Source organism: Panthera leo, chromosome D2 (assembly GCF_018350215.1).
Source record: "Panthera leo isolate Ple1 chromosome D2, P.leo_Ple1_pat1.1, whole genome shotgun sequence".
Lineage (NCBI taxonomy): Eukaryota > Metazoa > Chordata > Mammalia > Carnivora > Felidae > Panthera > Panthera leo.
In genome coordinates, this window is record NC_056689.1 from 52724977 (window position 1) to 52750592 (window position 25616).

The window sequence follows — 25616 nt, forward strand, 5'->3', positions numbered from 1 at the left end:
TTGTGATTTCAAGAGCACATTTTTATGTTACATGTAGTTGAGAGAAAATGAAAGCAGCATTGAAAAATGCTTTCAAATAATTACTGTTGAAATCAAACCTTTCTTTTTTTATTAGATCTTTGAAATAAGAGAATGGTGAGACACAAATGAAAACTTCAAATGAAAATTTAAATGTGTCAAATTAGTTTTTAAGTATTCTACATTTCTCCTATTATTATATCAGAGTAGATCTATCAAAACATTACTTTGAAACCAAAACAGTTTTGAGCCATAATCTAATAAAATGTGTTGTATTTTTGTTACCATGTCATTTTGCGGTGTTTCAAAGGAAATGGAGTATCTTTAACCTAATCTATAATAGTAAATTATTTTAGAAATTTGGCTTGACATACAAACAGATGTGTTTTCTTGATTCCTTTTAAACTGAGGGTTGGTGGTTTGTGGTTTATTGTTCCTGTGATTGGCATTAAAAGCCTTATTTCACAGCTTGCAGTGAGGGACTATTGGGTAAAGAGTGGCTGTGTTCCACAAACTAAATTCAAAAAGTGTCAATCAAGGTCTCACATAGGTTGCCTAGAGAATGAGTTTTCTTACTGATTTCACCAAATGTCGCCTCATGCTGTCTTTGATTGGCACAGCCTGGCAGGGAGGATGGATGAATCTGTCACCGACTGGTTAATTGTGTTGCTGGTCTCAGTCTGACATCAGGTCTTTGACTCTTAAGTGGCTCAATACAAAACAAATTAGCAGATTGTAGTCATATTTCTCATTCTATATGCTTTGACTTTGTTGAATGCAGTCCATAAATCATATTGACTGACACACAAGTAAATGATGAAAGCTGCTTTTGAGACATGGATCTAGAAAGCAGCGCTGTGAAGGTGCCATGGAAGGATGCATATGGTTGACCCTTTGGGAATTTCCTAGGAGCCAAATGTCTCCTTACCACAATTGTTCTTAGAAGAAAAGCTTTTGGGTAATGCAAAAAGGATCTAATATGTCAGCAGATTCTCTTTTACAAGTTCCTTTGAAATATAAGAAGTTTGTCTAAGGGTTTTCTCTCTTTGCAAGTTGTTTTTCAGCAAAATGTTAGAGGAGGGTAAAAAAGTAGTTACCTTTAAAAGTTTGGCAGGTGTTTTTACTTACTTGGTGAACTTTGTGTTAAAGAGAAAGAAAATGTTAATAATAGTTGCAATTAATTTTTCAGATGAGGGCAGCAGAAATTTCTAGGTGCTTGAAATTTATTATTTTGGTTTTGTCTGTTAAAAAACAGAGCATCTCTAATGAAACAGGCTAGTTTTTAAAGATCATTCATTGCAAAAGTACTTAGATTATTTTTGTTTAGAAAATGATAATATTATAAGAATGTCAATAATAAAAACAATAGTAATGTTCAGAAAGGGGTGTTTTGTTTATGCCAAATGTACAAGGGCTACATCAGAAATGAATTGCCATAGGTATTTTTTGGGTGTGTAAATATTTGGAACATTAAACATTTTCTCTCTAAATATAAGTAATAGATGGAAATTTATGAATATTTGTGCACATTTTATGGTTAGGAATTAAACATTTTTTTAAAATGTATAATCTTATAGAACTTTTAACATACTTACAGAATCCAAACCTTTTATATTAACTTTAATTTGGGGCTATAAAAAGAACTTACTTCATTTGAAGATTTATAAAATATTTTACAAATACTTTAATCTTGTATCTTTGAGAACAATAAGCCTGTATTTAATATGTTTAATCAGAAGAAATTTAGTATTAGGGTTTTATTATTACGTATGTTGTTTAAACAAAAAGTTAAATTAGCGTGCACGTGTGTGTGTGTGTGTGTTTGTTACCTATTTCCACTAAGTTTATGGAATAGCTGCCTCTATTTCTGTACTCTTACCATCATTTTTGGCTCCAGTACTATTGTTATATAGTCATTTGTACCTTCAGAACCCATGTTGAATTTTAAGTATCACTTTAAAATTATACCACTTACCTTGTACAGTGTGTTTACTTATGAAATAAATATAATAGTAATTTAGGGGGGCAATTTATTAATCTGTTTTGCAGTTAGTATATTATAGAGGCAACATAAGTAGAACATGGAGCTGATTGGATGGAGAAGTACATGAAACTAAAATGCAGTAGTTGTTCCATTGGGTCAAAATTACATTCCTGTTAAGTATTGTCAAGCCTGTTACATTATAATTAAATTACATGCCATTGATTTCTCCTCTTTCTACGTTTTTGTCCCCCTCCCATTCATATTGATATTATGGTGCTTGGGTAATGGAGCTGCATGTCTCCCAGACTAATTCCTCTTGGGTTTGGGGGATCTTGAAGCATGCTGGGTTTTGCATTGTTTGTTACATTCCTTTTTGGCAGTTCATCAGTATCTGTCAAATATATTGTTTGCATTGGCTTTTATCTCTACGTTTTTGATTGAGAAATTGAGATTCCATTTTAGATACAGTTTTTCACTGCATAGTGTCTAGATGCTAAAGACTTACTCAAAAAGATTGCCTTGTTTCTAGCCTGACTTTAAATGTGTAGTTTAATGAACAAATGTTCTAATAAATATCTGAAAAATATATTTATGTTCTTTCTTACTTCCCTGACAGATCAACTGTGTAAAACATTTCTGTACTAATTTAGTGAAGCATTTATGTTTAGGAGATTTTTTCATGACTTGATTAGCCTTTGTGAAAGTAGGAAAAGAATAATTATCAAATAGCACTGAGTAAATATTTATTAATGCAGATGAGGCAAAACATGGCACATTTTCCAAAAGTCATTATTTCTGACCATATTCATGGATCTTTGAATCCTATCACAGGAGTTAGTCCATCACCAAATCACATCGTTGTAGGTTGAAGACAGAAATACTAGGAGCAGTATTAGACAGGAACACTATACAGGACAGAGTCTTTATAGTAATTTGTAATTTATTTTAAGCTTTTAATTGAAATCTGTCTAAAGAAGCAGTTTATACTAAAAGTGATGTAATGTGATTCAGCTTTGTAATCTAGAGATGAAACATGTAGCCTATTATAATTAAGGCTATCAGGGAAAATTTCTGTAGTTTTTAGGAGCTATTATGGTAGAAAATATTTTATAATGATACAAATGTGAAAGAAAACCACAAATATTTGTAGTTTACTTAACCATATATTTCTAAATTATCAGATGATTTTAAAACTAAATTTAGAAAAAAAAAAAACCTAAATTTAGGTCTGTAGATGATTTTGAAATCATGTTGGTAGGACATTTCAAGAGGTCTAAAATAATAATTCATGTGTTTTTTACCTGTCTTTTAATTTTCCTGAGTGCAGTTAGAACTTCAATGATATTTGTGTCCTGAGGAGGATAAGTAAACAAGATTAATTTTAATTCCTGTGCTAAAAGCATAGCCACTCAGAATACAGAAATAGAAAGGCCAATAATCACTGTTGTACCCCCTAAGAGACACCAAAAAGAATGTCAGGTATATAACTTTTCTGATACTTTATGGTGTATTTCTGTGTTTACTTATTTGCTTATTTATGTTTTGTTTTTGGTATTTGTTTTAAACAGGGGAAAGTTGCCCAGACTGCTTGCATGTCAGCCTGCCAGCATCTGTCAACATCCTTAATGCAGATGCTATTGGACAGTGAGTTAAAACAGATAAGCATGGGAGCCGTTCAGCAGTTTAACTTAGATGTCATACAGTGTGAATGTAAGTACCTTACTGGTTAAATCTCATGCATTTCTAGGAATCTATATTTAAATTATATGAAAAAAATGGTATATAGAAGGATAGTTCAGAAAAGAGGGAAAAGGCCTGGATCAGTGAGATTTTCAGCAGCCTTAGAAGTGACTTCTTTCCAGAAAGAGAAAAATACCTCATCTTCAGTTTAGGGCCTCTAGAGCTCTATCTAGAAAGCACTGAAGTGGCAGTACAGACTGGGATAATTGAAAACTGATTCATTTTCCTCCCCAGTCCTTTTTCTGGTCATTCTTGCCAGGACACTCCTAACATTGGTCATAAATGAATGAAATCATTCTAAGTTTGTCATTCTTACTTTATCGGTAGGCAGTTTTTGTTTTTGTTTTAAGTTTATTTATTTTGAGAAAGAGAGAAAGCACTAATTGGGGAGGGGCAAAGAGAGGGGAAGAGAGAGAGAATCCCAAGCAAGCTCCAGCCCAGGAACCATGAGATCACAACCTTAGCCAAAGTCAGATGCTTAACGGACTGAGCCACCCGGGCACCCTGGTAGGTAGCTTTTTAGGTAATTGCTGGAAAGATAATCTTAGGACCCCACATTCCAAATGAAGCTTCTTTTATATTCTGAATATTTGGTTCTCATTCCCCCCCCCCCCAATTTTTTAAGCTTTTACCTTTGCCATTGTTTTTCACTGTTTTCTGTAGGCAAGAGGTGAGCAGATTCTATAATCTAATGTTGACATTAGCCAGTCTGCTTCAAACCGAGATGTGCTGTTTGGTTATTAGCCTTGTTTATATATGCTTCTGGATGTGTGTTCTATCACCTTAAATTATAACCTTAAATAAAGAATGTAAGTATACAGAACAATTTTCAAACATTGCTTTCAAATGAATGGTACACTGATTAAATAATGAAAGTCTCTGGTTGACAATTCAGCCAGGCACCACTGTTGATAAATTGGAAATCAGTGGGGCACAAGAAGGATTATAAAATATTTGTCTGAGGCAAATTTTGCAATAATTTGCTGATGTTGATCAGCAGTTTGCAGCTGAAGCAAGAGTGACTTTTTTTCAACAATTATTGAATATTTGCCCACTGTATAAGGCATTCTGCTAAGAAAAACATAATTAATATTAAAAAGAATAATCATGTAAGCTGTTTGATCAAGATCAGCACAAAAAAATAAGTCCAAAGTTTTTTTAAAACGTACCTATTCCCTTCAAAAAAAAAAAAAAAAGAGAGATGCTTATTCACAAAGGAAAAGGAAATTAGTTTTTCCTTAGGGAAGAGAAGCATTCATTTTCTTTTCCTAAAAAGCCTTTCTATTTTCTCTAGTTAGAAAACGTTTATTATATATCTTTCTCAAAATAAAACTATCATTTTAAAAATGGTATTTAGGGATGCCTGGGTGGCTCAGTTGGTTAAGCATCTGACTATTTCGGCTCAGGTCATGATCTCACAGTTTGTGAGTTCTAGACCTACTTTGGGCTCCATGCTGACAGCACACAGCCAGGTTAGGATTCTCTGTCTCCCTCTCTCTGCCCCTCCCCTGCTCCCTCCCTCCCTCCTCTCTCTCTCAAAAGTAAGTATATAAACATTTAAAACAATAAAAAATATGTATATTTTTATATTGTATTTTAAAAATATTTATTAAAAAACACCTTTTCCCCCAAGTTTCTAAGCTCAAAGTAATTGTTATCCATTCTACAAGTAGTTTGAAACTGATTTTTTTTTTAAAGTTCTGTAAAAGTTATCTTAGGTTATCATTCCAGTATGACATTACATATGTAAATATCTTACATAAATATTGCTTTAGGCATTTTGTGTTATTAGATCTTGAATGGATTCAGAATAATTGGGTGGTTCAACCCTTTATTGGCATTTGGTTATGTCTTCTGAGGTTTTTTGTTCAGAAATGGAAATTACTGTTTGGCTAGGTATCTTTAGGTATCTAGATCTTGTGTTCTCGTCCCTCTTCATAAAAGGCTAGCCTGGCTCTACTTACCGAAAGGTATATAAACCCCCAAATCTGTGCCTCTCTGCTTTCTATAGGATAGTTTCTACCTTCAGTTAACTTCTTATGTTGATATTTTCTTCTTCTTTTTTATTTTTTTTAATGTTTATTTATTTTTGAGAGAGAGACAGAGCGCAAGCAGGGGAGAGGCAGAGAGAGAGAGGGAGATACAGAATCCGAAACAGGCTCCAGGCTCTGAGCTGTCAGCACAGAGCCCGGCGCGGGGCTCGAACACAAACCTCGAAATCATGATCTGAGCCGAAGTCGGACATTCACCTGAGCTGAGCCACCCAGGCACCTCTGTTGATATTTTCTTAAAGCACTGTTCTCTTGGAAGAGACCAAGAAGAATCCTAAGTATGAGGTATAACTCAGGAAATCTGAGTTCAAATACAAGAAGGGTAACCCCCAGCCTGATGGGGGCCAAGGTTCAGACTCTATAGATATGGAAAGGGAGAGACCAGAATTCAAAGACAACCACCCAAGATAATTCAGCTTTTTTTAAGATCATGCCTATGGTTGGCACTGCTCCTTAATACTTATCATGTATTACTTAATCATTATTTAATACAGTATCATACATTTAGTACTCATGGAACAAATATAAACCAACATTACATTTTCCATGTTTATTCCACTCTCTTTCTGGCGTAAAAGACTTTCTCTACCCCCTATCATGACTTTTAGTGACTGATTCACAAATCACTTAAAAATGAAACAGCTTTTTTTCTAATGAATATATTAAGAGAATTAAGTTTTCATTTCATTTTAAGTAGTAGTTTTGTTTTTTTAAACCTGGAAAAAAGCAGTATTTTCTTTTTCTTGTTTTTCTTTTCTTTTTTTTAATTTAAGATTTTATTTTTAAGTAATGTCTACACCCAGCGTAGGGCACAAACCCACAACCTGGAGACCGAGAGTCACATGCTGTACCGACTGAGCCAGCCAGGCACTCCAGAAAGCAGTTTTTTTAAATACACAGTTTAGGGGTACCTGAGTGGCTCAGTCAGTTCAGTGTTCCATTCTTGATTTTGACTCAGGTCATGATCTCATGGTTCATTAAACTGAGCCTGCATCAGGCTGTGTGCTGACAGGGCCAAGCTTGCTTCGGAATCTGTCTCTCCCTCTCTGTCTCTGCCCCTCCCTGCTCATGCTCTCGCTCTCTCTCTCTCTCTCTCTCTCTCTCAAAATAAATAAACAGTTTAAAAAATAAGGTAAAAGGTTTGTTTTCAGTATGAATGCAGTGTGTATGCTTTCTACATACTGAGGCAGGCAGAGGGGGAGAGGGATTTGGCTAGATAGGAGGAAGGCTAGAATGCATCATAGATTTGTGAAGAGAAGGGATCTGGATACCATAGGAATCAATTGGGGTATGGATCAGAAAGAAGATAGACAGGTAGTTCAAATGTAGAATCCTAAAAGCCAAACGATCATGGAGTTTCACCACTCACTTGGTAATAAAGATACACATACTCCTCTACCTTGAAATCCTCTCTAAATAACCCTGCCAAGAAGTTGTCCAGCTAGTCCTTGAACATCCAGTTTGGGGGATTAACTACTCTTCAGAAAATGTGTTTCCGTATAATACATCACTCTATCAGTTTCTTAAAGTGAGGTGAAATCCCTTTCTCTCAACTTCTCTCAATGGAGCTACTTCTACCTTGGCTACTGTCACCACTGCCTTTGTGCAAATTAGAAGTGGGATCCCTACTATAAGGAAAAGGTCCTCTAGAGTTGTCCCTTTTATATGAACTAGAAAAAGTTCACCCCTTTCCCAGCTGGACTCAACTCCCACCAAGGCACATGGCTTATCAAGTGAAATGTGAGCCCTTCCCTTCCTCCCCTCTCCTCTCCTCAGCTGGACACCCATATGTAGTAAGCAGTCCGATACAGTCTGTATGTGGCAGTTCTGCCTAGGGTCATACAGAGAAAAAACAAATTCTCAGCCACAAGACCATTATATGAAAACTGCTCTTCCATCCTTCTAAATCTTCTGAAGGCCAGACATCAACAATTCCTCTTACTGTTCTCATGTAATACCATTTTAGATCCAAACATCTTCTTTGAACAAACTGGTTTGACTACCTTCTGTTTAATGTCTGGTTCCCAAAGTTGACTACAGAGATACCCAGTTGTGGGAGAACCAGTATAATCTGCAGTTGGACTATCAAATACATTGTGCCATAATCTGTACTTTATTAATAAAACCTAAACTACGATTACCTATTTTGGTTGCCAGAGTATACTCTTCTATTGTTGAAGCTGTAGTCTTCTAAAACCTCTGTATCGTTCTCTTCCTCTCTTTATATGCGTGTGTGTGTGTGTGTGTGTGTGTGTGTGTGTGTGTGCTTGGGGGGGGGGAGGGAGATTATTTTTTTTTTCAATGTATGAAATTTATTGTCAAATTGGTTTCCATACAACACCCAGTGCTCATCCCAAAAGGTGCCCTCCTCAATACCCATCCCCCACCCTCCCCTCCCTCCCACCCCCCATCAACCCTCAGCTTGTTCTCAGTTTTTAAGAGTCTCTTATGCTTTGCCTCTTGAGGGAGGGAGATTATTAAGCTCTGTTTTCTTATCCTATACTTGTTTTGGGATTTTAAAGTTATCCCTATTAAATTTTAAGATTTGTCCCACAACTAACCTATTGAGATCTTTTTATATCAAAATTTAATATCATCCACAGATTTGTAATCATGCTTTTTATGTATTTAACGAGGCTACTAGCAAAATGTTGAACAAAACCATATAACTATGTCATGAGCTATAGTACATTAGTGGTTCTCAGAACCTGATCCCCAGGTGAGGACCTGAGAACTTATTAGAAATGTGAATTCTTGGGTCCCACCTACTGAATTGGGAACTCTGGGCACCAGACCCAGCAGTTTCTCCTTAAATAGGACTCTTAGGTGATTTTGATGCACAGTAAACTTTGAGTACCACATTATATGGGCCTGCCCTTCATATTGACTTGTTTCCATTATTCAGAATTTTATGAGTATCTTAAGAGGTTTTTTTCAGCCAGTTACTAATTCCCTAATTGAACCTAACTCATGGTTTTGCTCAAAGTAATGAGCAAGTTTGTCAGATACCTTGCATATAGGGATAATAACGACCTTTGGATTTTTCTTCTCAATCTACCCCTTAAAAGAAGAAGATGATACTACTACGATTCTTCATAAATCCATATAGACTCATAGTAATTACTTTCTCTTCAAGATGCTCAGAAATTGTTACTTAAAAGACAGTGACTGGTTCTTGAGATTAACATAAAATCTTACTACTCTGTGTTATACTAGCAAGAGATCCAGAGTCCAAGGAATTCAGGTAGTAGGGATCAGGAATTAGAGACCATGAACCACCAGAGATCCTGGGAAACTTGAGGTTTACATCAAACAATTTAAGCAATAGGAGGTGAGCATGAAATATAAGCATCAAAATGGTCTTTATTCTGAATTAGAGTTTCCTTTAATTGGGTTTGATCAGAAAACAGAGTGTTTATTTTTCCATCATCATTACTTTGTGAAAACATTATATTTCCTAGGCCTCAGAGTGTTAGTCTGCTGGTAGAAACCACTGGACATCTCACCGAAGCTGGGGAAGTGGGAGGATGGAAATAATTTAGTTTCTGTCATCATTCAACCATGTGCTTTTAGTTTTTGTTTGTTTTGTTTTATTTTTCTGGTGGTGAAAGACTTCTCAGTGATCTTTGTGCTCACTTACTGCTTTAAACAATTTTTTCTAGTATTCCTTGTAACACACATATTTGTGAATTAAACTGGCTTGCACTAAAATTTCAATCTGTATCTGACTTTTTTCCCATGTAAAGTCAACTGATTTATAAGAAGATTCATTTATTTAAATGTTTAATGAGAACCTATTACCCGTTATGTACTGGGAAATCCAGGATGAATGAAGCTTCAAAGATCTCAGTCTGGTTGGTTGGGAGGAGACAGACACGTAAATAACTACAATAGGACATAACAGGTTTTTTTTTTTTAACGTTTATTTATTTTTGAGACAGAGAGAGACAGAGCATGAACAGGGGTGGGGCAGAGAGAGAGAGACACACACAATCTGAAACAGGCTCCAGGCTCTGAGCTGTCAGCACAGAGCCCGACACGGGGCTCGAACTCACGGACCATGAGATCATGACCTGAGCTGAAGTCGGATGCTTAACCGACTAAGCTACCCAGGCGCCCCAACAGTTATTTTTTAATAACGATTCTTCACATAAATATACATTGTAGTAGAGAGGGAGCAATTCTTCACTCCATGGGGTAAACCCCGACCGTGATACAAGTGAAATTTGAACTGGGTCTTAAAGGATGAGTAAGATTTCATCAAAAGCAGGGAAGGGCATTCTGAGCAGAGGGAATGGCATAGACAAAAACACTGTGGTGAGAGAACACTTAGGGACTCTTCAAACAGTCTTGTGTGACTAGACTACAAGATGCATGATGAAAGCGTTAGAAGATATGGCTGAAAAAAGTTAGACTTTATTTAATAAGCTTGGACTTTATTTAATGCTTGGACTTTATTTAATAAGCAGTGGAGAGTTATGGAAGCTTTTTAATCAGGACTATGATATGATAAAATCTATCATAGAAAGTTAACTCTATGTCATGTGGAAATTGAACTGAAATGAGATAATGCAAGTAGGAAAACCTGGTAAAAGACTATAGAACTTTTTTGCATGACGGATAAAAAGAGCTTGACTTTGGGCAGTGGGGATGAAGAGAAAAGGGTAGACTCCAGACCTTTAGGAGGAGGAAATACATAAAATTGTTGAGTGGGTAAAGGTATAATTTGATATGATTAAGATGGTTAGAATCACACAGTGGAAGATACCTAGAGAATGCATGTCATGATTTGGATACTGAGGACAGGTGTGAAAAGGGAGAGAAAGAGGAGAGAAAGAGAGAGGGAGAGGAGGAGGGGCAGAGAGAGAAGAAGAGAGATTTAACATCCAGGATAGATCGTTAGATTCAACATAGAATTTTTAGTTGTAGGCACCTTGCAGAATGCTATGTTCACAGCATTATTTGTTGATAAATAAATTAACAAATCAAGAAGTCTCTATAATTTACATTTGTCTCTTAAAGTTCTGCCTTTGTTGTCAAAAAGTTAAGGCCAACTGATATGCTATACTTTAACTCAAGACCATTTAAGTTGTTGATACAGACGTAACTAATCATTTATAAAAGTTCTTAACATATTTTATGAGTATGTTTAACCCTTTAACTCTTATCTGTTCTGAGCTAAAGAGTTAAAGTTTCTTTAATATATTCTTATGGGATGGGGCATCTGGGTAGCTCAGTTGGTTGTGTCTGACACTTGATTTCGGCTCAGGTCATTGATCCCACAGTTGGTGAGTTCAGGCCCCACATAGGGCTCTGCACTGACCATGTGGAGCCTGCTTGGGATTCTCTGTTCCCCCCCTCTCTCTACCCTTCTTTCTCTCTCTCTCTCTCCCTCTGTCTCCCTTTCTCTCTGCCCTTCCCCTGCTTGTGCTCCGTCTCTCTCTCTCACAAATAAATAAACATTGAAAAAAATTTTTTTTAAAGTCTGGGTTCAGGAATGCAGAATTATATGAACTTATGTAGAACTTTTTTTTTTAAGGTTTTACTTTTTAAGTAATCTCTACACCCAACATGGGGCTTGAACCTATAACCCAAGATCAAGAGACACATGCTCCACTAGTGAACCAGCCAGGTGCCCCCTTACATAGAATTTTTTTAAAAATTCTTTCAAATCAGCCTTAAGATGGTCTGAATATATGTCAGAAAGTTGAGACCATGGTTCCAGTCCTGGCTCTTTTTGGGCAAGTGACTTTGAACAAACCGACAATCAAGAGGCCTCAATTTTTCCTATAAAATGTAAGATTTGAAATTGATAATTTCCAAGATATATCCTAGTTTAAGATTGAGATGCAGAAAAATTTAAGGCAAAGCAATGTGGGGCTTTGGAGTAAATACACTAATTAATTCCTTATCTACTGTGTGTTTGGTATTTAGGCAACACAACGATAAACAAAATAGAAAAGATTGTTACTGTCTTGGGATTTAACCCCAGGGGAGGCAATCATTAAATAATTGCACCTGGTAAATATGATTGTAAATTGTTAAATTTTTTGAAAGTATTTGGTACTGTGAGAAAGTATAAGAAGTAGACCTAATTCAGAGAAAAATTTATATAGATTAAGAATATGAGGTAGGGTCTATGCATGAATGAAGTGGATACTTTTGATTAACTTGACTATAACCCACAATGCTACTATAACTACCTGGTTGGAGAAGTCAGGAAGGCGTCCATTTGGAATTGCAAATGTAGCTGCCTCTGAAAGCTGCATAGAACCTTTGATCCTATAATAGACTTTGTATAACTTCAAGAGAAATTGCTTCTTGGTTGGAAGAGGATTTTCCACGCTTGGTATGAAGCAGATGTTCTAAATCTTATGTGTGCTTTTGTTTTGTACTTACTAAACACCTGTTATATATTGGGCCCCGACATAGGTTCCTTACAAATGCAAATGCATAGAGGAAAAGATCAAAATGTCCTCTTAAGTTTTTATAAGGGTATCTCTGAAATCTTTTACATCACTAACAAAATACAGAGTATTTCCAGAGCATCAGGCAATCAGAAAGAGTTGAAGTACCCCAAAATAGATCTAGAATGTCCTTTTTAATACATTCTATATAAATATCCAAATGAGGGTATCCATTCCTAAGAGTTTAACATCTTAAATCCATAGGTGTTAGAAAAGCTCCAGATTGAAGAGTACTAGCCTCTGCTTCAATGGTGAGTTATTGAGGAACAGATGAATCTCTAGATGTAAAGGCCTTGGTCTTTTTCAATTTGGATAAAGGCTTAGCCCACTTAAAAAAAAAAAGATGAAGGCTCTTTATGGATTGCGTGTGTCTTTGTGCACGCACACACGGCTTTGACCTCAAGGCCTCTTAATGCTAGTCTTGAAAAGAGATCTATACCTCCAAATAAAAGGATTCAGGGAAAATCGTGTGGATATATCCATAGAACAGTATTTTCGTATCTCTCTCTTTTTTTTAAGTTTATTTATTTATTTTGAGAGACAGAGTGAGAGTGTGCAGAGGAGGGGCATAGAGAGAGGGAAAGAGAGAATTGCAAGCAGCTGTCAGTGTAGAGCCCAGTGCAGGGTTCTAACTCATGAACCCCTGAGATCATTACTTGAGCAAAAATCAAGAGTCAGACGCTTAACTGACTGAGTCACGCAGACGCCCCAGTGCCTCTTTTTAGTTTAGTTTTGTTGTTGTTGTGGCTGTTGTTTTTGTTTGTTTGTTTGTTTTTTTCTGTTTTTGTTTTTGTTTGAGAGAGAACATGAACAAAGGAGGAGCAGAGAGCAGGGAACAGAGGATCCAAAGCAGGCTCTGCTCTGACAGCAGCAAGCCTGATGTGGGGCTTGTACTCACAAACTGTGAGATCACGACCTGAGCCAAAGTTGCTCAACAGACTGAGCCACCCAGACGCCAACCCAGTGTCTCTTTCTGGATGCTATTTTGCCTCTGTGAATTGGTCCTGGTTTTAATAGACATAAGGTATCAGATAAGACTACTTTGCCCATATGTAATTCCAGGAGCGATGATTAGATACTACTTTATATAAAAGTGAGGTGACGAATGTAGAGGGGCATTTGGTCCTAGAGGCTTATATCCCATTGCTGCCAACCACATGTAACAATATAAGTCTAAGACTCAAGAATTCTAATAAGACCCTCGACTCCCAGGCATGAGTTCTTCATGATCAGAAAAACCACTAGATGGTGCTCTTAGTCATTCCTTCTAATGACACAACTGGTGCACTTCAAATACTTTCTTTGCCTAGCCAAAACTTGAGTTCTACCTAGCTACTTTAAATCTTCAGCTCTAGCAAGAAACAGAATCATAAGGAATCTCTTCAATATGCAGACTATTTCCAGTCATTTTATTTAGTTACAAAATTATTCCATTTTATATGCCCCTGCTTTGCCATCCACAGGCAGTCTTCAGACTAGCCTCACCTCCTCACCCTCTCTTTCAATCATTTGTCAATTCTTTTGGTCTTTTTGCTCTTATGACTCTTTCTTTCCCTTCCCCCCCACCCCCTGACAATTCTACATGTCCTGTGTAGATGTTGTCCAAATAATGCACATTCCCTACTCCACAGTAAAAATAGCTGTCTGCCTAGGACAAGATTGTTTAAGGACTTATTTCCTCTGTATTTAATTTCAGGGAAGGTTTTGTACTTCCATGCCAGGATATATACTTACAGTCTGACATCCTAGCAGTCTTTGTACTCCCATACCAAATCCTGCACGTCTTTATTTAGATCCTGAAGGCAAATTGCTGTTATATATACAAATAACTTGTGTTTTTATCTACAAATATTCTTTAGTATCTTAAAACTTAAGAGATGGATAATTTGGAAGACATTTTTTGGTCATTATAATCACAGTTTACATAGCATGTATTATTTTTTGCTTTCAGTTTTCTTCTAAATTAATTCAGACTTGTCCTCTTCCTGGTTAGGTTGATATAGCAGATGTTTACTCTGTTATTTTAAATGACCTTCCCAGTAAGATCAGACATCTCCCTTTCTAGTCTTTCTTTTAGGGTATTTTAAAACTTTGGATCATTTATTATTATGAAGTTCCATATTCTAGCATAAAATAAGAGGAAATGAGTATGTCATGAAGTTATTTTGCTTTCAAAAAATAAATGGTCAAATTGGACATTTAAGAGAAAAAAACCCAGGGGTGCCTGTGTGGCTTAGTAGTTAGGTGTCTGACTCTTGATTTCAGCTCAGGTTATGATCTCCCAGCTTATGGGATTGAGCTCTGTGTAGGGCTCTGTGCTGATAAGGCAGAGCCTGGTTAGGATTCTCTCTCCCTCTCTCTTTGCCCCTCCCATCTCTGTGCTGTTCCACATGTGCGCGTGCTCTCTCTCTCTCTCTCTCTCTCTCTCTCAAAATAGATAAATGTTTAAAAAAAGAGGGGAAAACCCCCCAAAGTTTTATACTAGCTTTATTTAAGGAAAAAAAAAAAAGATTAGGGCTCCTGGGTGGCCTAGTCAGTTAAGTGTCCAACTTTGGCTCAGGTCATTATCTCATGGTTCGTGAATTAGAGCCTCTCATCGGGCTCTCTGCTGTTAGCACAGATTCCATTTAGGATCCTCTGTCTTCCTCTCTACCCCTTCCCCCCTCTCAAAAATAAATAGTAAACATTAAAAAAAATACTTTAGGGGTGCCTCGCTGGCTCAGTCAGTGGAGCATGAGAGTCTTGGTCTTGGGGATGTAAGTTCAAGCCCCACCCACGTTGGGTGAAGGTATTACTTAAAAACAAAATCTTTTGGGGCATCTGGGTGGCTCAGTTAAGCCTCAGACTCTTGATCTCAGCCCAGGTCATAGTCTCACAGTTGTGGAAGTGAGCCCCATGTCAGGATTCATGCTGACCATGGAGCCTGCTTGAGATTCTCTCACTCTTTCTGCTGCCTTTTTCTGACCCCCCTAAAAAAACAAAAACAAAAAACAAAACTTTAGAAAGCCCAGAAACTTTTTTTTTTCCTGGAAACTATGTTTAAATTTTATTGGAAGACCAGGATCAATGCGTGTTTGTTTGTTTGTTGGTTGGTTTTTAATTCATTTTGAAAGAGAGAAAGATAGCACAAGCAGAGGAGGGGCAGAGACAAAGGGAGAAAAAGAGAATCCCAAGCAGGCTCCCTGCTGTCAGCACAGAGCCTGATGCAAGGCTTGAACTCATGAACCATGAGCTCATGACCTGAACTAAAATTGAGTCTGATGCTTAACCGGACTGAACCATCCAGGCACTCCCAATTCGTGTTTTTTAAAAATACCCCTCATGGCATGGCTAAGTGACACAGACACAGATATCATAATAGGAAAGTAGGATTATTAAATAGAAATAGTGAAAAGATGACTGGAGGGAAAACCTAGAAACCCCAAAATATGACAAATCATATACAAAATGAGGATCTGGATGAGCCAAGAAGAAATCTGAAGATAATACTTAAAGGGATTCCAAAAATTAATATTCAATGCTTTAAAACTTCAGAGGTTGAAATCTATCTCTAAAATTATTGGGACCATTGGGGCACCTGGGTGGCTCAGTCGGTTAAGTGTCCAACTTCAGGTCATAAATTCGCCTTTGTGAGTTCAAGCCCCATGTCGGGCTCTGTGCTGACAGCTCAGAGCCTGGAGCCTGCTTTGGATTCTGTGTTTCCCTCCCTGTCTGCTCTTCCCTCGCTCACGTTCTGTCTCTCTCTCAAAAATAAATAAACATTTTTTAAAATTAAAAAAAAATAAAATTATTAGGACCAATAGGCAATATTAATAGAAATGAATTTTTTTTTTTTTTTTTTTTTTGCTGCAAAAAGGTGATTTTATTAAAGCACAGGGACAGGACCCATGGGCAGGAAGAGCTGCACTGCAAGTGTTGGGGGATGACCGTTTTATGGAGTCGGCAGAGAAATGAATTATTTTTATTTTCATTCATTCATTCAACACATTTACTGGATATTTCCGATACACCAGACATGGATTATATAAAAGTAAAAGAAATGATCTCTGCGTCTCACAAGTTTCTTGTTTAGTGGAAGAACTCAACAATTTAGTTTTAATTAGTAAAAACAATACCCCTAATGTTTTTGAGCCATCCTCAATTATTTTGAAATAAATGTAGTATATAAACACAGAATGTTTTAGCTCTACAGTCCATTAGCCATATGTGGCTATTAAACTTAAATTAACTAAAAATTCAGTTAAGTGCAGATACATAACATTTCCATTATTGAATAACATTCTATTGGACAGCGCCATTCATGAGCTAAACAACAAGCTACATAATATATCAATTACCAAGACTGGATAGCATCCCTTTAGAATTTATTTGTTCATTTGTTCAGTTTTCCTTCATTCATTTAAGAAACTTCTATTGACTACTCATTACATGTCAGGCATCGTGCTAGGTGATAGGGATGTGGAAATGAAAATATATTCTCTACCCTAGGGAGTTCCTGGTCAGGTGGGAAGACCCAGACAGATAAACAATTATAAGATAGCAAAATAGGTGGTGTAGAGAGGCTAACCCAGCCTGTGGGGTAATGAAGATGATTGAATGGAAGGATAAGTAAGAGTTATCTGATGGAAAAGAAGAGGAGAAAGGCAAACAATTAAAAGATAGCAAAATGGGTGGTGTGGTTAGCCTGTGCACAGGAAGTTGCAGTGAGAACAAGGAGAGACTCACCCAGCTTGTAAGATAATGGAAGTTTTTCACTGAAGGTGATGATTGAATGGAAGGATAAGTAAGAGTTATCTGATGGAAAAAAAGGGGAGAAAGGCTGCTCCAGGCAGAAGGATAACAGAAACTATGGAAAGGGACTGTGGCATATGCAAGGAAGTGCAGGTAGTTTGGTATAGAAAGAGTTTAAGGTGCTCCTAGGGAAGTGGTAAGAGATGAGGCTAAAGAAATAGGCACAGGCCAGATTATAAAGGACCTTTTTTGTCTTGCTTTATTGTGAAGGTGATGGGGAACCATTGAAAAAAATGTTAAACTATGAAGTGGCACCAATCACATTTATATCTTACATAAATCACACAGGGAGTAGTGGATGGAAGAGTGGCACAGAAGAAGCAGAGAGATAAGAAAGGAGTGTGTGTTAACATCCAAGCAAGAAGATAGCTTGGACTAAGGTAGAGTCAGATTCAGACTCAAGATGTTTCAGAAGGTAGAGACAACAGGACTGAGTGAATTTGAGTTTTAAAGAAGAAAAAAATATGAAGCCATTGAACAAATTGAATAGCATATAATTACAAATGGTCCTCGGTACCAGATGACTATCAGATTGCTAAATTGTCTTCTATCCCTAGAACACATTTTTTTTTTTTTTTTTTTTTTATTTATTTTTGGGACAGAGAGAGACAGAGCATGAACGGGGGAGGGGCAGAGAGAGAGGGAGACACAGAATCGGAAACAGGCTCCAGGCTCCGAGCCATCAGCCCAGAGCCTGACGCGGGGCTCGAACTCACGGACCGCGAGATCGTGACCTGGCTGAAGTCGGACGCTTAACCGACTGCGCCACCCAGGCGCCCCTCCCTAGAACACATTTGAGAAGAAGCCTGAGAGCTATAAATTAGTAAGTGGCACTTCCATATTAGTTAGGTTCTTGTGAGAGATAGGATAAAAGATAGAGGCTAAATATTTTATCAGATTCTGGATCAATGGATTGAATGCTAGGAGATCTGAATTAGCTATGTGATCCTGGGAATGTCACGACATGTTTAATTTTTTAATCTATGAAATGAAGTACTGAGTGGCTTTTAAAAGCCTTCAGGAGACTAGTGAAAGTATTTCAAAGGGAGTTTCTCTTCTAGCTGCAAGATTTTATGATCCATCATCTGCATGTCCTATTTACTAAAATAAGTTATTGTGATGATCAAAGTAGGTGGTGTGTGAGAAAGTGCTTTGTAAACTGTGAGGTGCTATTTAAATGTATGGTACTATTATAATTTTGACACTAAGCTCTTTGGTTTGATGCCAAGTAATGGGGCTTAAACTACAGTGCCTTAAATAGGAACTTCTGAAAGAGAAGAAAATGGCAGATTATTTTCAGTCCAGAAAAATTCTGGTAGATTAAGATATTAATCTTAATCTGGGAGAGAAATCTGGGAGAATTAGATAATAATTGAAATTGAGTTTATTTTTATGCCTGATATATAAAGTAAGTCTCCTTGTGTTAAAGGAAGTATTTATTTTCTGTGTATGGGTATGTATACGTGGAAATGGTAGAAGCTGAGCTAACATTTACAGCCTTGGTGGGAAACCATTAGGGATTCATAGTGAACTGTTACTTGGAAACAGTAGCCTGAGATTGTGGTCAAAACAGCCAACAATATACTGGGTGGTCTTAAGAAAACTACTTTTTACTCTTTAAATTAAAAAGTACTTTTGGGGCACCTGGGTGGCTCAGTCAATTAAGTGTCTGACTCTTGATTTTGGCTCAGGTCATGGTCTCACAGTGCTTCAGATCAAGCCCCACGCTGTCCGTGCAGAGCCTTCTTAGAATTCTCTCTTCTCTCTCTCTCTGCCTCTCTCCTGACTCACACACACACTCTCTCTCAAAATAAGTAAACATTAAAAAAATACTTTTACTTTTAATAGGTTATTATAATTTTGTTTATTATTTTTCAATTAAGACCTGATGGTACTAGAGAAGGACAACTCAATTACTGGGGACATGGTTGGGGGTGATGGGGTTGCTACAGTATGAAAGTATGCTACTCTTCGCTGTACGAAAAGGCAATGATGTGAATGAATTACACTAAATATTGAGAAGTGTGGCTGGATTTGCTCAGTAAATCATAGTTTTCTGGAAATAGGGGGCCTGAGAAAAGTGAGTCACCTATCTATCTAATGAGTCACCTATCTAATGGCCGTAACTACATATGTAGTTAAGTACATAGCAGGGAACCAAGAAATAAAGGGAAAAAATGATACACCTCTGAGTAGCAAAAAGGTTACTCTTACTAGAAAAGTACATATACTCAAAGGCATATATAAAACCCATTTACCTTACTTGTGGGAGAGGCCCCTGCTCAGGCTGTATTTGCTCTTTAGACACAATTCTAGTAGTTGATTAGCTGACTAGCCAGTTTAAGACTATAAAAGGTAGCATATTAATAAGATGAGTGAGAGAGCAGGGAATAAGAATTGATGTTAAAACTGCAAGAGAGAAGGCAGAAAAATTATAAAGGCTAGATACAAGAACCCAAACAGCACAGCATTCTGAGCTATTTAAATAAATAAATAAATAAATAAATAAATAAATAAATAAATAAATAAAGGACCTTAATACTGCGGCAGCCCTGGGAATGTATTGTACTGTACAGAATAAAAAATGTTCTTAACAGTAATCCAGAGAATTAAGAAATGTTTGAATAATATTTAGAAAACTCAAAAAAAAAGTTTAAAACCAAAGGAAGTATTATGTTACAGTTTAAAATTCCATCAAAAAATACTTAAGATTAAAAAGTTTTAATGCTTAAAGCAAAATTAACACTATCTTTAAACAAGAGCAGCAACAAAAACTTATTTTGACATTTTCATTCCCTAAAAGCGCCAGATAAATTAAGCTATGCTAAGCTTTCATGTATTTAAATTCAAATACATGATTCTGAGCCTTTCTAAACTATATTTCACATATAATGCACTGAACTTAGAATTATTTTTGTTATTCCAAGAACTATATATATAGGTTGAAAATTTAAATGGCTTCTAAAATACTGACTTACATAAATTCATAAATGAAAAATCTGTAATGTTTTTTAGGAAAACTCAGATATTAATGAGGAGAGAGAATGCTTGCTGGCATTCTTTTATCAGAGAAGCTTTCATGTAAAGTGAGGTCTTTTTTGTGAGATAAAAGTCTTTTGTCTTCAAAATAACTAATACTGGAATTGTCTTCAATGTAACTAAACAAGCTATGTTACTAGTATTAAAAATTTTCAAGTAAAAAAATTGTTGAAAAAAATTTTTGAAGTATTTTTCAGTTTTAGAGTATTTTTTAGTTTTTAAAGAGATGAGATTCCTTCTATGGAAAAAAATTATTAGACATGAACAGACATTCCTGCATCATCGTCATTTTGCTACTTAGAACACTTTACCTGTTGTCTGCATATAAAGCTGACTTTTTATGTGTCTGCCCATTATTGCTTTTAGCTAGAGGTAGGATTTTTATAAGCATGTTCTGTAACAAAGGAGAATTTTTGAAATATGTTGACAGCCATGGAATTGGTATAGTTTCAAAATGCTTCTATAATCATTCACCTAAGGCTAAATAGAGTCAGAAAAATTTTCTTGATTGAAGTATATTACTACTCTTGAACTTTTTCTGGGATAACCATTCTAAATTTATTGTAATTAAGGATTACAGTGATTAAACGGTAGATTAGAAGTTTAAAATTATTAAAATATTTGTGGTAATGGGTGTGGAGAGCATTCTTAGTAGTGGAAATTGAAGGCCATAAATAGCCTTCATTTGAAATGATTATGTGTAAATATTATAATACATTTGTAATGAGTAGAAATTAATTTAGTGGCTAAATCCTTGTATATTTCACAATCTTGTTTTTATTCTTTTTTTTAAAATAGTGTTTGCCAGCTCTGAGCCCGTGCCAGGATTCCAGGGGGATACCCTGCAGCTAGCATTCATTGACCTCAGACAAGTAAGATGTAATAATGTAGTTCTCACTTATTGCCATCAACTGTTGTCTTTTTTTTTTTCTAATGCTACAGGAATGCTTGCTCTTTTGCCTTGAAACAACCTTTCTTTGAAAAATTGCTTCTTTGATAACTATGAGTTTGGCCCTTCTCTCTGAACTTCTGTTTCTATTTGGTGTCTCAACCTCATGGAGCATTCTCATTGGTGAATATCTAACTTGGTCATTACCTTCTAAGCACATGACTAAATAACTTTATACTTTGGTGTAATGACACTTGAAATTTGAGTTCTTTGGTTTTTTTTTAATGTTTATATATTTATTTTGAGAGAGGGAAAGTGCATGTGTGTGAGGCAGGGAAGATGTAGAGGGAGGGGGAGAAAGAGAATCCCAAGCAGGCTCCACACTCAGCATGATCTTGATCACAGCCTGAGCTGCTGTCAAGAGTCAGATGCTCAACTGACTGAGCCACCCAGGCACCCCTGAAGTTTGAGTTATTTCTTAATGATTTCATGGTCCTATATGAAAATTGGTGATATAATTAGTGTCAGGACCCAAGTCAAATGTAAATTATTACAATGTAGAAAGGAGCCCCTTGCTTAATATTTTGCCAGTGATAAAGAATGCTTTTTTAAAATGTTTATTTATTTTGAGAAAGAGAGAGCACGCACACGTGCGCATGCACAAACAGAGAGAGAGGGAAAGAGAGAATCCCAAGCAGGCTCCAAGCTGTCAGTGCAGAACCAGACGTGGGGCTCGATCTCCTGAACCCGTGAGATCATAACCTGAGCCGAAATCAAGAGTCAGATGCTTAACTGACTGAACCACCCACGTGCCCCAAGAATGTTTTTTTCAGTAAATTATCTGTATGCCTCCAGAAAAAAGGATAAAACTACTTTTAAAAAGGTAATTATACATTAACATAATTCTTTTCTGGTCATGTAACTCTGAGTAAGAAATATGATAATTTTTCAAAGTTTATTTAGAGAGAGAGAGAGAGCAGGGGTGGAGCAGAGAGGGAGGGAGAGAGAATCCCAAGCAGGCTGTGCACCATCAGCATGGAGCCCAATGTGGGGCTCAAACTCCCAAACTGTGAGATCGTGACCTGAACCGAAATCAAGAGTCAGATGCTTAAACCACTGAGCCACCCAGGTGCCCCAGTATAATATCTCCTAATCATTTTTAATCTCTTCTAATCATTTTACTACTCTTTGACATTTCTACACTTGTCATTTTATTTAGTTCCTATTACCCTTTATCCATGTCTCCCATATTTTTTCTTATTATTTCTTTCTTCCTCTTTCCCCCCTCCTCCTTTTTTTTTTCTTAATCTTAAGCTTAAGGAGTTTAATAGAGCTGAGAGGCACAGGAGTATGGAGGGGGGGGTGGATCCAAGGTAGAGGGCTCAGGGATACAAAATTGACAACAGGAGTGACTGCTGCCCTTGACAAGAAGAACCAAATGGAGATGGAATTAAAACAAAGCCACTGTGGAGGTACCTAGCTGGCCGTGTGATTATTGATCCAGGGGTTCTGAGTTCAAGCTCCACACTGGGTATAGCGATTACTTAAAAATAAAATCTTAAAAAACAACAACAACACTGTGATTAATGTTTATTAATGGTCCCAGCCCCTTTGGGGATGGAGATGTCTGGGATGGGGCCCCACCATTGATATAAATAGACTCTACCAACAGTGATGTTTAGAGCAGGACCAATTTCAGCAGTTAAAGAATTGTGATTTCAGTAAATGTTTGAGAATAGAGGTGTTTTTGCTTTAATTCCATACCAGTGTTCTATAAAGATGTATTACTATGTACTGATTATTTGGAGAGAGGTGATGTGGTTGAAATAGACACAAAAATAATATAAGGGAGAGTTTAGTTCTTGTGGAGCTTAAAACTCTTTTAGAGAAACAAAACACCCACAAACTGCTTAGGAATACTTATAGGACAGTGAGTCATGTAGATATAAATGGTATATCTTCAAGTTAGGTTTTGAAGGAAACTGAAAAAATTATTCCTGTCTCCCAATTTTATCTGTAAAGCACTGAACATATATGTTAATATTTATTTCTGTATGCAGTCAATACTCATGCGTTATGCCACACCAGGAACAATGTTATGGATGACCTAGATCTGTAAATGGTTAGCCTTACTAAGTTGGAGAAGATAGTAGAAAATGAAGAAGGTAGACTCTGAACTTTTATTCTAGTTTACTAGAAGGTATTCTTTCTGTTGAAGGTAGGTCTATTTCTTTTAGGAATTCTGTCGCAGTCTTATTGCCCTGAATAAGATGATCTGATACAAAAAATGGAGTCCTTTAGCAAGCTGGAAATAGGCTTGGTTGTATGTTCATTTCTCAGTTAGGTTACAGCCATGTACTGGGGTTAAGTTTCCCTGTTACAAGGACATGAATATGTTCTCCAAGCTAACGAGTATGTAATTTGAGGATATCTCCCATTATATACGAATAATCTGTTCCCAGAAAATTTGAAATTTATTATGTGATACTTTCTCAGTTTTGTATGAATTTGTATGGTGTTAACTAGTTGGTAATCTCATTGAAGAGTTGTGAATAGGACCACATAGTTTTTGAAACTATGGGTAAAAATTCTGTTCTTTGATTTGTTCAGATAGGTGGTTGGCTCAGTGCAGATTAAAACTCTGATCCCAGGTACTTTCTTCCTTCAAAGACACCAAAGAAGGCCTTTTTACAACCCTATGTAAAGCATTCCCTCATGGAATTACTATTAAGGCATACTTAGAAATATTAATAAAAATCTCAAGTCTTTTGGGTTGAATTTACTTTTCATGTAGGTGCACTTACAGACATTAAGTCCTGGTTGACTCTTCCTCATTAGTGTAACTTTTTAAGAAACTTTTAAGTGAATAAAAAAAATCTATCGGAAATATTTAGAATTCTGAAATCTATTATGACACATGTAAAGCTGTTAAAGATTTATATAGAAATAACTATTTAATATAAAACACAGTTTTGGTGTGCCTGGGTGGCTCTGTCAGTTAAGCGTCCGACTCTTGATTTCAGCTCAGGTCATGATCTCACGGTTCGTGAGTTCTGCACTCTGCGCTGACAGTGTGGAGCCTGCTTGGGATTCCCTCTCTCCTTTTCTCTCTGCCCCTCCACTTGTTCTCTCTCTCTCTCTCTCTCTCTCTCTCTCTCTCTCTCAATAAATAAATATTAAAAAAAAAAACAACTAAAAAACCACAGTTCTAAAGTATGATATTTAGAGGCACCTGGGTGGCTCTGTCAGTTAAGCATCTGACTCTTGATTTCAGCTCAGGTCATGATCCCCTGGCTTGTGGGATCGAGCCTGACTTCTGACTCTGCGCTGGCAGCATGGAGCCTGCTTGGGGTTCTCTCCTTCTCTGCCCCTTCCCCCCTCTCTCTCTCAAAATAAATAAATAAACTTTAAAAAAGTATGATACTTAGTATGCAGTGGAAGTTACTAGTGGATAAATTTTAATGAGCTCATTTTTAATGTATTATCCTAGTTTTTAAAAGGAGGCTAAAATAATTTTCCGTGATTATTAATGTTAAAAATTAATCATGCTTTATTTTTGTACTTTTGTATCCTGAAACAAGATGCTATTAATTTTTGTCTTTAGCTGCCAGACCACTGAGACATACTTGAATTTTACGGTATTAGAAGCTTGGATTTAATAACTTGACAAAGATAGTTATTTTTCATATACATTTGTTTTTCAAATTAATCTGTAAACAGTTAAGTGGTGAAATGCCAAGTATAGGAATTGACTGAAAATAAAATTAGTCTTTGATGTTTCATATGAGGTGATAGAAGTTTTTGTATCCGATGTCAGTGTTATTTAAATAAAGATGTCTTAAAGTTTCAATAATGTTTTAATGTTCCTGACTTCATAAAGACATTTCATGGAATATTATTTTAATACCTTTTATATGAAGTACTATATTACCAAACATAAAGAGGGTGCTAACACTTTTATTTACATTTCAGTTGGGTTTCTGCACCTTTCCTTCTTTTTTTCTAGTCTGTGATCCATTTCTGTCTTAATAGGGTGGCTGACAGTTCTTTTCAAGTATACTTAGAAAGGCAAAAGAGCCCTTTTCATAGTACTTATAAGGGGTCATGCTTCTGTTTTTTAGTTTGAATTTGATACTGCTTCATGAATTGCTGGGTATGAAAGATTAGGAAGTAGGTCCAGTGGTCAAATTTTACCTGCCCACCCGGACTTTGCCCTGAGGTCAAACTCCTGATATTTGCTGTTCTGAATAGAGGAGTTGATGACAAGTATGAGCTGATACAAGAGGAAAGTTAGAACCATATCAAAGCTGAAGGCAGGAGAATTGGGACTCAATGAGAGACTGTAGCTAAAAGATGGATCATCAGAATTGCCCTCTTTTAAAGAAAAGGAAATAGCTGACCTGTGAGTGAAAAGACTTTATCATCCTGCCAATCACATGCTTGCTAATGGAAGCCAGTTATCTCAACAACATCTTAAGGTCTTCTACCCCATAGACGATGCAGAGGACTAGTGGTACTGGGACTGCATTATATGAAGGTACTGTCTCAGTCAATTTTAGATGTGCTGTTTTAATATAATATGTATGTGTAAACTTTTTTTGTAAGTAGATCCTATCATCCTCCTACCCCCAGTTCTG

General features: G+C 36.5%; 1 protein-coding gene across 10 annotated transcripts in view; it reads left to right on the forward strand.

Annotated features, from left to right (window-relative positions):
• EXOC6 (exocyst complex component 6) overlaps positions 1-25616 on the forward strand; it is a 296860-nt gene that overhangs the window by 237750 nt on the left and 33494 nt on the right. For 9 of the 10 annotated variants that reach the window (XM_042908852.1, XM_042908849.1, XM_042908850.1 and 6 more), the window contains 2 exons: positions 3571-3712; positions 20889-20962. In XM_042908852.1, coding sequence (XP_042764786.1) covers positions 3571-3712; positions 20889-20962 — 216 coding nt within the window. Of the gene's footprint in view, positions 1-3570; positions 3713-20888; positions 20963-25616 lie in introns of those variants that run through there. The other variant, XR_006194679.1, reaches the window with a different exon arrangement.